At 47.4% G+C, this 13,508-nt stretch overlaps 1 protein-coding gene across 1 annotated transcript in view; it reads right to left on the bottom strand.

The window, feature by feature from the left end:
- Window positions 1-13,508, bottom strand: part of LOC132382623 (A disintegrin and metalloproteinase with thrombospondin motifs 7-like) — a 205,884-nt gene that overhangs the window by 54,681 nt on the left and 137,695 nt on the right. The window contains exon 16 of the mRNA XM_059953029.1: window positions 12,540-12,681. Coding sequence (XP_059809012.1) covers window positions 12,540-12,681 — 142 coding nt within the window. The remainder of the gene's footprint in view (window positions 1-12,539; window positions 12,682-13,508) is intronic.

Raw genomic sequence — 13,508 nt, 5'->3', positions numbered from 1 at the left:
CAGCTTGGACCACTCCAGGCTCCAGTGAAAGGTGTAACTGTTTGTCCTTTAGGTCTCGCTTTCTGACCACAGGTCACTGTTAGATACTGAGAACATCGGGTACTGCAGGACTATCCCATCGGTGAGTTGCTCGACTGGCGTTGTGGTGAATCTTTGGACAGCCTGCAGTGCAAGTGATCATCGTGGACGTTTTGATTGTGATTGCAAGACCCTGTTGGACCTTGGTAATGTACTATACTGCAAGTCTGACTGACTGGTTCACTGGTGAGACCAACAGTGGGGAGGCTGCGTTGCCTTGGTCGTGGCCAGGACTAGGCCCTTGGACCTTGGAGTTGCCTGTTGCAGCCACCCGGGGAGGAGACACCAAGGCAAGGGTGGGAGAGAGCAGAGACCTCTGTGGGTCCATTGGAGTCCATGCTGGGCTGGGGACTGGACCCTCCCACTGGTGCTGATCTCTGGTGTTGGCTCAGAAGTACAAGTTGACCAGGACAACTTACGATAAATCTACAAGCCACGTCACTCTGGGTCTTGGGTGGTATTGTTTCTCTTCGAGCCTGTATGTTTTTTCCCCTCACTTTTGTAGCCATATGTGTTAGTTGCAGTGTACTGTGTGTTGTTGGTAATATGTTTGGCTCCTTGGCTCCAGAGCGAAGCTGTTTCATTTGGCTATATTCATGTCTGGTTGAATGATGATTAAATCTGAACTTGAATGAGGTTGAGAGGATAATAAATCAGGCATGGTCCAGTAGTGGAGAAGACTCGATGGGCTGAATGGCTTAATTCTGCTCCTAAGTCTTATGGTTACTCCAGATCCTCAGACAACTTAAAAGCTTAGTTTTATTTAAAGATTACCACAGGTACATTGAAACATACAGCAAAGTTCCTCAGCATACACATCACCAAGGATCTCATGTGGGTCCAACACACCAGCTGTGTGGTGAAAAAAGCGCAACAGCACCTTTTTCACCTCAGACGGTTGAGGAAGTTTGGTATGGGCCCCCAAATCCGAAGAACTTTCTACAGGGGTACAATTGAGAACATCCTGACTGGCTGTATCACTGCCTGGTATGGGAATTGTACCTCCCTTAATTGCAGGACTCTGCAGAGAGTGGTGCGGACAGCCCAGCACATCTGTAGTTGTGAACTTCCCATGATTCAGGACATTTACAAAGAAGGTTGTGAAGAAAGGGCCCAAAGGATCATTGGGGACCCAAGTCACCCCAACCACAATCTATTCTAGCTGCTACCATCCAGGAAACGATACTGCAGCATAAGAGCCAGAACCAACAGACTCTGGGACAGCTATTTTCCACCAGGCCATCAGACTGATTAATCCACGCTGATACAATTGTATTTCTATGTTATATTAACTGCACTGTTGTACATACTACTTATTACAAATCACTATAAATTGTATATTGCACATTCAGACGGAGACGTAATGTAAAGGTTTTTACTCCTCCCGTATGTGAAGGATGTCTGAAATAAAGTCAATTCAATTCCATTCAATTCAATGCGTCAGTGACCAACGCAGTCTGAAGATGTGCTGGGGGAGGCCTGCAAGTGTGGCCATGCTTCTGGTGCCAACATGACAGCCAAGGATCAAATGTTGCCACTTCATTCACCATGTACCTTTACAAGTGTTAGAAATTTGCTGTGGTGTGTTGGTCAGGGCAAGACATACAACAAAACACAACAGTCAACAATTATAAGGAATAAAGAATTACATAAAATAAGTTACACACGCAAAATGCTGGTCGAACACAACAGGCCAGGCAGCATCTATAGGGAGAAGCACTGTTGACGTTTCGGGCCAAGACCCTTCGTCAGGAGTTAAAATAAGTTACAAGTTAAAGTGTGGATATGGAATAAAATACATACAAATACTAGCACGTACTTACAAAGTAAACCCACGGCTTACTAACCCCCAACCACACGTCTTTGGGATACGGCAGGAAACCGAGGCACCTGGAGGATCTCATGCAGTCACAGGGAGAACGTGCAAACTCCTTACAGACAGCAGCGGGAACTGAACCCCAATCGCTGCACTACAAAGTGATTGCATTCATCGCTATGTCACCACGCTGGCCTATCTGACCAGAAGCCTGCAAGTTTGAAGGTGCGACACAAAAAGGAGGAAATGTGTGAGTGAAGCAGAGGGAAAACCAGAGCTTAGCATCTGGTCCTTGAGAAGTGTTGGATTCAGCGATGATCAGGAGCCAGGCCTGGGGAAGTACAGAGATCTCTGAGGGGTGTACGTCTGGGTGGAGGTTAAAGAGCAAAAGAGAGAGAGGGGGGAGAGGCAGAGAGAGAGAGAGAGAGGGAGAGGGGGAGAGAGGGAGGGGAGGGGGAGGGGAGAGGGGGAGAGAGAGAGAGAGAGAGAAAGAAAGATCAGTTTACTGTTAAATCATTTCTAGATTCCAGTGATGGGTGAATGTAACATCAGGGGTTAGGAAACAGGCAATTATAAATGTCATGATTTGGGAAATAATAGTGAGTGAATATCTTGTTCAGTGTTGCAGTTTGAACTGAGAGACCCCTTTCTGGAACAACACGTACAGGAACTATTACTGCCGGATGATGAGTGGCTGGCTCAAACACTCACAGAGGAACTTTCTCAGCTGATAGTCAGGCAAGCCAAGAAATGTAGCTGATAAACTCCAGCCTACCTCCTGCTGGCAGGTCCACTGTGACTCTCAAGGGTTGTCCTCAGCTGCCGGCCCATCGTAACTCTCTATCACGTCATTTAAACCACCGCCAGTTCTCAACTGTGCATAATCTACTGTCCAACAGTAACCCCATCTGCGATCCTCACCCTCACACAGACAGAAACACAGGCACATACACACACACACACTCACTCACACACAGAAACACAGGCACATACACACACACACTCACTCACACACAGAAACACAGGCACATACACACACTCACTCACGCACAGAAACACAGGCACATACACACACTCACTCACGCACAGAAACACAGGCACATACACACACACACACACTCTCACACAAACACAGGCACATATGCACACACTCACTCACACACAGAAACACAGGCACATACACACACTCACGCACAGAAACACAGGCACATACACACACACATCCACAGAAACACAGGCACATACACACACTCTCACACAAACACAGGCACATACGCAAACACACTCACTCACGCACAGAAACACAGGCACATACACACACACACACTCTCACACAAACACAGTCACATATGCACACACACTCACTCACACACAGAAACACAGGCACATACGTACGCACACTCACTCACACACACACAGAAACACAGGCACATACACATACTCACAGAAACACAGGCACATACACACACTCACTCACGCACAGAAACACAGGCACATACACACACACACACAGAAACATAGGCACATATGCACACACACCCACTCACACACACACACACACACACAGGCACATACACGCACACTCACACACAAACACAGGCACATACATGCACACACTCACTCACATACAGAAACACAGGCACATACACACACACAGATACACATGCACATACACACACACGCATACACATACAGAATATACAAACACATGCACGCAAACACAAATACATGCACACACACACAAATCCATGCACACCTGCAAACACCCACTAACCCGTGTGCACTCTCTTTAACACCCCCCCCCCCCATCTCAGGCCGACACCTCTCAATTTGGGCCAGAACTAGACCTCTGGAAGCTGGAATTCTCCCTCCCAATGAATTGCAACTTTGGCTGCGTTCCCACATTCCTATGGACGGATCAACTCCAGTGTTTGAGGCAACAGCTCACTGTTGTGTTCTGCACAGTTCTGTGGAAACTTCAGGTGGATACTGATCTGGATCGGATAATGTCTGCAGAAGGTCATCCACATAACTGGCATGTTTCCAATACAAGTGACAAGACCGGGATAATCTCACGGACAGAGAAATGCAGGGGGCTGATGGGTAATTACTGGAAGAGAAAGTTCAAAGTACATTTATTATCAAAGTTTGCACATGTCAGCATATACAACCCTGAGAGACGTTTTCTTGAGGACTCTCAAAGAAATACAAGAGAATCAATGAAAAACTGCACAGACTGACAAACAGCAAATATGCGAATGACAAATTGTGCAAATGAATACTGTAGACAGAGAAAAAGAAAGGGAATAAAAGAAGGAAAGAATGAACTGAGAACAGGAGTTGTAGAGTCCTTGAAAGTGAGTCTGTAGGGTGTGGAATCAGTTCAGAGTTGAGGTGAGTGAAGTTATCCACTCTGGTTCGGGAGCCTGATGGTTGAAGAGCACAGCAAATGTTCCTGAACCTGCGAGTGTGGGACCATGAGGTCAGTGCTGGTGCAGCTGAAATGGAATAAAATACCTGCTTCTCTAAAATCTCTTTCAGAACTCATTCCACCGAGATGCAACACTGAAGTCATTCCTGCCTGTGGCCATCAAACTTTACAACTCCTCCCTGGGAGTGTCAGACACCCTGAGCCAATAGGCTGGTCCTGGACTTATTTCCACTTGGCATGATTAACTTAATATTATTTAATTATTTATGGTTTTATTTTGCTATATTTCTTCACTATTCTTGGTTGGCGCGGCTGTAACGAAACCCAGTTTCCCTCAGGGTCAATAAAGTATGTTTGTCTGTCTGAAGTGCTTTACAATAAAATAAAAACGTTTGAGGTGTAGTTATACTTGGGTTGGTAGGTTACTCCATGCAAATCTACTCATTCTTTCCATGACAACCATTCTACTCTTTAAAGCTTCAGTCCTTTACTTCTTACTAATCACAACCTAGCTTCTTATTTCTCCCAACCTCCCCCACCTGGTCTCACCAATCTCCAGCCAGCTGGTAATTCACACCTCCCTCAATCTTCTTCATCTATTACCCTTCCCCTTTCCAGTCCAAATCAACAGTCTCCGCCTACAACATCGACAGTTCGTTCATTTCCGTAGGTGCTGCCTGACCTGCTGAGCTCCTCCAGCATCTTGTGTGTGTGTGTCACTCAAGACATCCAGTATCTGCAGAATCTCTTGTGTTTCAGGCCACCTGTATTCAAAATTATCCAATCATTTTATAGGAAATCAATCCCACCATCTCAGAGAAAAGCTGAATATGGTTTTTTCTAACATTAGTCCTGGGAATAAAGATATTGAAGCAATAAATCACAGTGAACTTGAAATATAGTTTTCTGCTCCAGTGAGGTTGGATCAGAATATCTTCCCCAGTAGACATTCCAATTGCATCGAATAATCACTGTTCAGGCAGTGGAACACAATCACTGGCTGCAGGTCCTGTCCAGTCCATCAGTGTTTAACACCAACATCCCCTCAATTCTAACCACCATGCTTGATGTTTCACCAGTTTCTCTCTCCCCCTCGCTCAATGCTGCTGGAGGAAGGGGCCTGTGTTCAACCGGTCTCTCTCTCTCTCTCTCTCTCTCCCCCTCGCTCAATGCTGCTGGAGGAAGGGGTCTGTGTTCAACCGGTCTCTCTCTCTCTCCCTCTCGCTCAATGCTGGTGGAGGAAGGGGTCTGTGTTCAACCGGTCTCTCTCTCTCTCTCCCTCTCGCTCAATGCTGGTGGAGGAAGGGGTCTGTGTTCAACTGGTCTCTCTCTCTCTCTCTCTCTCCCTCTCGCTCAATGCTGGTGGAGGAAGGGGTCTGTGTTCAACTGGTCTCTCTCTCTCTCTCTCCCCCTCGCTCAATGCTGCTGGAGGAAGGGGTCTGTGTTCAACCGGTCTCTCTCTCTCTCTCTCTCTCTCTCCCCCTCGCTCAATGCTGCTGGAGGAAGGGGTCTGTGTTCAACCGGTCTCTCTCTCTCTCTCTCTCTCTCTCCCCCTCGCTCAATGCTGCTGGAGGAAGGGGTCTGTGTTCAACCGGTCTCTCTCTCTCTCTCTCTCCCTCTCGCTCAATGCTGCTGGAGGTAGGGGCCTGTGTTCAACCGGTCTCTCTCTCTCCCCCCCCCCCTCGCTCAATGCTGCTGGAGGAAGGGGCCTGTGTTCAACCGGTCTCTCTCTCTCCCCCCCCCTCGCTCAATGCTGCTGGAGGAAGGGGCCTGTGTTCAACCGGTCTCTCTCTCTCCCCCCCCCCCCTCGCTCAATGCTGCTGGAGGAAGGGGCCTGTGTTCAACCGGTCTCTCTCTCTCTCTCTCTCCCCCTCGCTCAATGCTGCTGGAGTCCTGGGTTTTGGGCAAGGTTTGACCGACACATTTGTGGGTTGGACTCTGTATTTCGCGTTATGTGTGTTTCTGTTTACTCCTTTTCTTAAACCGCTATTTTGCGCCATTTTGGATTGGGCGGATAGGTCCTGAGGCCCTCAGTCAATGAACGACACAGAGCTAGATTGAACTAAACTGAACGTTTCTAAACTGTTTCTATATTCTGTGTTTTACGCTTTTTTTTTGCCATTTGTGCGAATTGTTCTTTTTTTAACGAGTTTGGTGTTTGATGTTTTCCTTGGATGGGTTCCATAGTGTTTCTTTGTTTCATGGCTGTCTGTGGGAAGAGAAATCTCAAGGTTGTATACTCTATACATACTTTTTGAATCAAAACCTGGGCCTCTGTACCTCTCCCTACAACTGCCTCCTCGACTTCCTCACGTGGAGAGCACAGTCAGTACATAACAGAAATAACATCCCCCCCTTGTTGACATTCCACACTGCAACACCTCACAGATGACTGCTTAGCCCACTGCTCTACTCTATCTACACCTAGAACTGTGAGGCTGGGCACAGCTCAAACACTGATGACGCAACTGTAGTCAGCAGGATCTCAGATGGTGACAAAGAGGTGGGCAGGAGTGAGACATTTCAGCTGGCTGAGTGGTGTGGCAATAAGACCCTCACACTCAATGTCAGTAAGACCAAGGAACTGATTACGGACGTCACGAAGGGGAAGCTGAGGGAACACACACCAGTTTTCATCGAGAGAGCCGAATAGAAAGGGTGAGCAGATTCAAGTTCCTGGGTGTCAATACCCTGAGCCCAACATATTGATGCAGTTACAAAGAAGACACGACAGAGGTTTTATTTCATTAAGAGTTTGAGGAGGCTGGGTATGTCACCAAAAACACTTTCGCATTTGTGCAGATGAACCATGGTGATGAAGGGATTCTAACTGGCTGCATCACCACCTGGTATGGACGGGAAATGCACAGGACCGGGAAAAGTTCCAAACTCTGCCAGCTCCATCATGGGCGCCAACCTCGAGGACATCTTCAAAAGGAGATGCCTCAAGAAGGTGGCATCCATCACTACTGTGCCTCACCATCCAGGACGTGGCCTCTTCTCATTGCCACGATCAGCAAGGAGATACAGGAGTCTGAGGACTAGCACTCAGCATTTTAGAAACAGCTTCTTCCCCTCTGCCATCAGATTTCTGAACCCATGAACAGTACCTCACATTTTGCTCTCTGTGCATTACTTATTTGCTGCTAGTGTAACTTCTGGTAATTTTTAACATATTGCACTGTACTACTGCTGCAAAACACGACACACGTCAGTAATAATAAGCCTGATTCTGATTCTCTTTACTCCTCTAACCCCAGAGTCTTGCTATTCTTCCATGAGCCAGTGACCACAACAGTAAAACATCTTAAGTTTTATTAGAGTAGAAATGCAGCTTAATCAAACCTTATGGAATGAGGAAAGACTATCCAATCCCATTTTAATTCTTGCTGGCTTGAGTGGGGCGGGGACAGGGGGGGATGGGGTTAAGAATTAAAATACCCCTCTCAGATGTGAGCCAGTGTCAGTTCACCTTTGTTGAATTACTTGTGAATGGGGGAATTGGATTTCTACAGCACACTCTCTCTTGGGACTCAGCCAAAGCCATCTGCAGCCTGAAGCTAGTTTTTGCATTGTACTAAGTACAGGTTTTGTCTTGCGGAGAAGGGGGTGATGGAGACTGTCCAGAAGACCATTCACAACCACAATAAACAAGCAGCATCTCCCCTGGAACCTGACTTTTTCAGGTCCTTGTCTAAATAAAGACTCAGTGGGATCAAATTTGAAATCAGCATCAGGTTTATTATCAATGGCATGTGTTGTGAAATTTGTTAACTTAGCAGCAGCAGTTCAATGTAATACATAATATAAGAGGAAAAATTAAATAATTACAGTATATGTATATGAATAGATAAAAATATGCAAAAACAGAAATAACATATATTAAAAAGGTGAGGTAGTGTCCATTTAGGAATCGGATGGTGGAGGGGAAGAAGCTGTTCCTGAATCACTGAGTGTGTGCCTTCAGGCTTCTGTACCTCCTTCCTGATGGTAACAGTGAGAAAAGGGCATGTCCTGGGTGCCGGAGGTCCTTAATAATGGACGCTGCCTTTCTGAGACACCGCTCCCTGAAGATGTCCTGGGTACTTTGTAGGCTAGTACCAAGATGGAACTGACTAAACTTACGACTCTCTGCAGCTTCTTTGTGCAATAGCTCCCCCCCCCCCCATACCAGAGAGTGATGCAGCCCGTCAGAATGCTCGAAGGCATACTTTAATTTATTTAAAGTTACTGTGCAGAACAGGCTGAATAAGCTGTACCCCGGCTATTTGACCCTAACCTGATCCCAGGCCTATTTATAATGACCAATTAACCTACCAACCAGTACGTCTTTGCACTGTGGGAGGAAACCGGAGTACCCAGAGGAAACACGCGCAGTCAATGGGCAGAATGTACAAACTCCTTACAGGTGGCGCTGGAATTGAACTCCGAAACAGCTCGAGCTGTAATAACATTGAGCCAGCCGCTACAATACCATAGCGCTCATTCATGAAAGTGATCCAGAAACCAAAGTTGGAGAAGGAACCAGTAACACGGTTGGTCCATCTTGAACCAGCACACTGGGGAGCTGAGCAACTGTTGACACCATTTGCCCATGTTGGCCTCATGTCACAATGTGGGATTCCTACTACATTACATGTAGTCTGCTGCTTTATTCAAAGAAAGCAACAAAAAGCAAATCTTGGCAGCAAGGAATGTCATTTCATGGAATTAAAATTCCGATGAAAATTCAAGGGGAAGGTTCCTGGAAAGATGAAGGAGCAAATAAGAGGAAAATTAAAAGGTCTTGTTACATGGAGAGCGTTTGGTGGCTCTGGGCCTGTAATCCCTGGAATTCAGAAGAATGAGGGGTGACCTCTTTGAAACCTATCGAATGGTGAAAGGCCTTGTTAGAGTGGATGTGAAGAGGATGTTCCTTATGGTGAGATTGTCGAAGACCAGAGGACACAGCCTCAGAATAGAGGGGAATTTTTTCAAAATGGAGATGAGGAGGAATTTCTTTAGCCAGAGAGTGGTGAATTTTTGGAATTCTTTGCCACATGCAGCCATGGAGGCCAAGTCTTGATGTATATTTAAGGCAGAGGTTGACGGATTCTTGATTAATCAGGGCATGGAGGGATACGGGGAGAAGGCAGGAGATTGGGGCTGAGAGGAAAATTGGATCAGCCATGATGAAATGGCGGAGCAGACTCAAGGGGCCAAATGCAGAAAAAAAATGGAGGCCATGCGGAAGGAAAGGGTTAGATTGATCCTGGAGTAGATTAAAAGGCCTGAAGGGCTGGTACTGTGTCTGACTGGATTCTACTATGCCCATCTCTAATGCCTTTTGTATTGATTGAATTGGTATTGGCATATGAGTAGAATGTCTTGCACACTGTTCATGCAAATCAAATCGTTTCCTGAGTGAGAAAAAGATAAAAGAACAATGCAGAATAAAGTATAAACGTTGCTGAAAGAGTGGACAGCAGGTAAACAAATGATATTTAATAGCAAACGAGGTGGATTGTGAGGCCAAGATTCCTTATCGTGCAAGTGCTCAAGAATTTGGTAGCAGCGGGGTAGAAGTTGTTAGGACTTTTCACATGATGGTTAAGAGTCAATCACATTGGAAGCCTGGGCTCCGGATTTGAATGCTACTGAAAAGGTGGGTGTGAACTACCACCTGGAACCACTGGGGTCCCAGCAAAGGTTCTCCCACAGTGCTGCTGGACAGCCCGCTCCAGCATTCAGACCCACCCATCCTATCACCTCTGGCCCATTATGCCTGGAAATACAGTGCATCAAGTGTTAGAGGAACAACACACACAAAATGCTGGTGGAACTCGGGTCAGGCAGCATCTATGGAGTGGAAATAAAGGTCCATATTTCGGGGTGAGTCCCTTCATCAGGACTGACATAAGCACAAGAGATTTTGCAGAAGTCATTGGGCATATTTTAAGTGGAGGTTGATAGGTTCTTGACTAAACAGAGTATCAAAGGTTACAGGGAGAAGGCAGGAGAACGGGGTTGAGAGGGATAATAAATCAGCCATGATGGAATGGCAGAACAGCTTTGATGGGCTGAATGGCCTAATTCTGCTCCTGTGTCATATGGACTAGCAGCACTTGGGGCACATCCACACCTTCAGGACCGCACAGATTCTAGGCTGCAGTTCACCACCATGTTATCAAGCGCAATCAATCAATTCTGGCAGCCTACAAACCCCACATTCCTTGAGTGAAGAAAGCAGGTCGCATAATGGTGCTTGTGATCCCTCTGCTCACAAAACTGACATTGCATTCCCACTGTTAGAACCTGGGTTGCTGCCTCTGGAGCGTCGGAATCTGAGGAGAGAGCTGACGGAAGTTTATAAAATACTGAGAGGCAGACATAGGACAGATGGCCAAGTTCTTCAGCCCAGGGTAGAAAAGTCAGATACCCCAGGGAACAGCTTTAAGGTGAGAGGGGAATGTTTAAAGGGGGAATGCAGGGCAATTTTGTCAGAGAGAATCTATCAGAATCAGGTTTAATAGCACTGTCTTATGTCGTGAAATTCGGTGTTTTGTCAAAGAAGTACAGAGCAGCACATAATAATAAACACTATGAATTTAGATGCTTGTTAAATTAAGTAGTGCAAAAAGAGAAGAAAAAGCAGAGAAGATAGTGTTCATGGGTTCAATGTCCATTCAGATATCAGATGCAGAGGGGTGGAAACTGTCTCTGAATCATTGAGTGTGTGTCTCCAGACTTCGGTTCCTCCTTCCTGATGGTAGCAATGAGAAGAGAGCCCGTGTTGAGTAATGGGAGACCTTAAAAAATGGATGCTGCCCTTTTGAGGCATCGCTCCTTGAAGATGTCCTGGACGCTGGGGAGGCTGATGGAGCTGGCTGAGTAGTGGTGGAAGCAGGTATGATCGAGGCATTCAAGGGCCTTTTAGGCAGATCTACCAATGTGCAGGGAATGGAAGGATATGGACCATGTGCAGGCAGAGGGGTTCGGTTATGGTCGGCACAGACACTATGAGCCGAAGGGACTATTCATGTACTGTTCTGTTTTCTGATGACACTCAGAGAGTACCTCACCACTAGTAATGCATTTGGATCAAAAGATCGAGGGATTTATCCCAATTTACTTTAGGAAGCGTTTGTGCACTTTGCTCTGGGAAGCATTATGCAAGATAACTTTGGGAAATCTTCCAAGGAGACCGCAACCTTGCTGTGGTTTGGAGGCTTGTGTGCCTCAATGATCTGCAGAGATATATTGGCTGAAGGCAGGGCTTTAGGCTTTGGCTCTTGGTAGGGTCACCCCTGCCAAATAGGTCAAAGGGCAGAGGCCAGACTAAGGGTGATGCACCGGTCCTCCAGGTTCAGGGGTTCAGGTCAGGGCTAACAACCCTGACTGGTAAAACAAAATTGTTACGGAAAGAGCAATGAAGAATCCTTCTACATCTGTGTGTGACGGTATTCCCGAGTCTCCACCCGGGACTTGCAAGGCTGACAGCAGTGAAAACTGAAAGGAGGCTACTGACATGATGAAAGAAGCTCTGAACACCAACAAAGATGGAGGACCTTCATTGCTGCCCTAAATGCCAGCGGCATCATGGACCCGAAGCAAAGTAACTACTTTGGAAATTTATGCCTGATTTGCTCTGGGAAATGCTGGCAGGGTTTGCTTTGGGAAATGTTGGCACGGTTTGCTTTGGGAAATGTCGGCACGGTTTGCTTTGGGAAATGTTGGCACGGTTTGCTTTGGGAAATGCTGGCACGGTTTGCTTTGGGAAATGCCAGCAGGGTTTGCTTTGGGAAATGTCGGCACGGTTTGCTTTGGGAAATGTCGGCACGGTTTGCTTTGGGAAATGTCGGCACGGTTTGCTTTGGGAAATGTCGGCACGGTTTGCTTTGGGAAATGTTGGCACGGTTTGCTTTGGGAAATGTGGGCACGGTTTGCTTTGGGAAATGCTGGCACGGTTTGCTTTGGGAAATGCCAGCAGGGTTTGCTTTGGGAAATGCCGGCACGGTTTGCTTTGGGAAATGTCGGCACGGTTTGCTTTGGGAAATGTCGGCACGGTTTGCTTTGGGAAATGTCGGCACAGTTTGCTTTGGGAAATGCCGGCACGGTTTGCTTTGGGAAATGCCGGCACGGTTTGCTTTGGGAAATGTCGGCACGGTTTGCTTTGGGAAATGCTGGCACGGTTTGCTCTGGGAAGTGTTTGTCACTTCGCTTTGAGACACTCACCACCACCGCACGTTGCAGAACATTCCGTCCACAGGCCGTAACGCCAGAAAAACTCCGGTGCCGGGATCTCATTCTCATGATCTAGGTCCCTCCGGACGGTGTATTCGAAGCGTACGCCAGGGTTCGTCTCCTGAAACAGCAGCTGTCAAGGCAAGTAAAAGTCATCTGTTGATGATTCCACGACAAACCCCGTGTGTTCAGACCTGCACATCCTCCCCAAGTTATGAACGCCTGACCTGTACGCAGTCTGTGTATATGAGTGCTTGGGAGACCGGATAGATGGGGATAGATTTGCTAGCTGCTTTGGAGCTAAGGCATCTTCTGCCAGTTTGGAACATCACCTACAGCCTGATTTCTGACTTGCAAAGTGTCCAGTTTACAGTTGGCAGGAACAGAACCCTGTTGTAACTTGGTGAAGAACTGGGAACTGATAAAGCATTAACAAGGACCCCCACCATCCAGGCCTTGCTCTCTTCTTGCTGCTACTACTGTGCAGGTCAGGAACAGTTACTACCCCACATCAGCGGACTCCTGAGACAGTGGGGATAACCTCACTCACCTTGACTCCGAGCTTCCAATCACCCCCCCCCCCCCACCAATGTGGCTCAAACCACTGAGTTCCTCCCACAGTTTGCCAGCAACTTGTTTCATCGGGGACGGGGGGAGAATCTGTGTGTATGTGTGCGGGGGGGTGGCTGTATGAAAGAGCGAGTGTCTGAATATGAGAGAGGGAGGCAGGAGGAAGGAGAGAGAGGGGAGAAGGGAGGGGGATGGGGATGAGGGAGGGGCAAGGGGGTGTGCGTGTGAGAGAGAGAGAGAGAGAGAGAGAGAGAGGGGAGAGGGAGAAGGGGAGGGAAGTGGAGAGGAGGGGGATGGGGATGAGGGAGGGGCAAGGGGGTGTGCGTGTGAGAGAGAGAGAGAGACAGAGAGTTAGTTCATTCCTGGGGTGTTGGTGGGGTGGGGGGGAGG

Source organism: Hypanus sabinus, chromosome 28 (assembly GCF_030144855.1).
Source record: "Hypanus sabinus isolate sHypSab1 chromosome 28, sHypSab1.hap1, whole genome shotgun sequence".
Classification (NCBI taxonomy): Eukaryota; Metazoa; Chordata; class Chondrichthyes; order Myliobatiformes; family Dasyatidae; genus Hypanus; species Hypanus sabinus.
The sequence above is the reverse complement of the archived record's forward strand: the minus strand, read 5'-3'. Positions and strand labels throughout refer to the sequence as shown.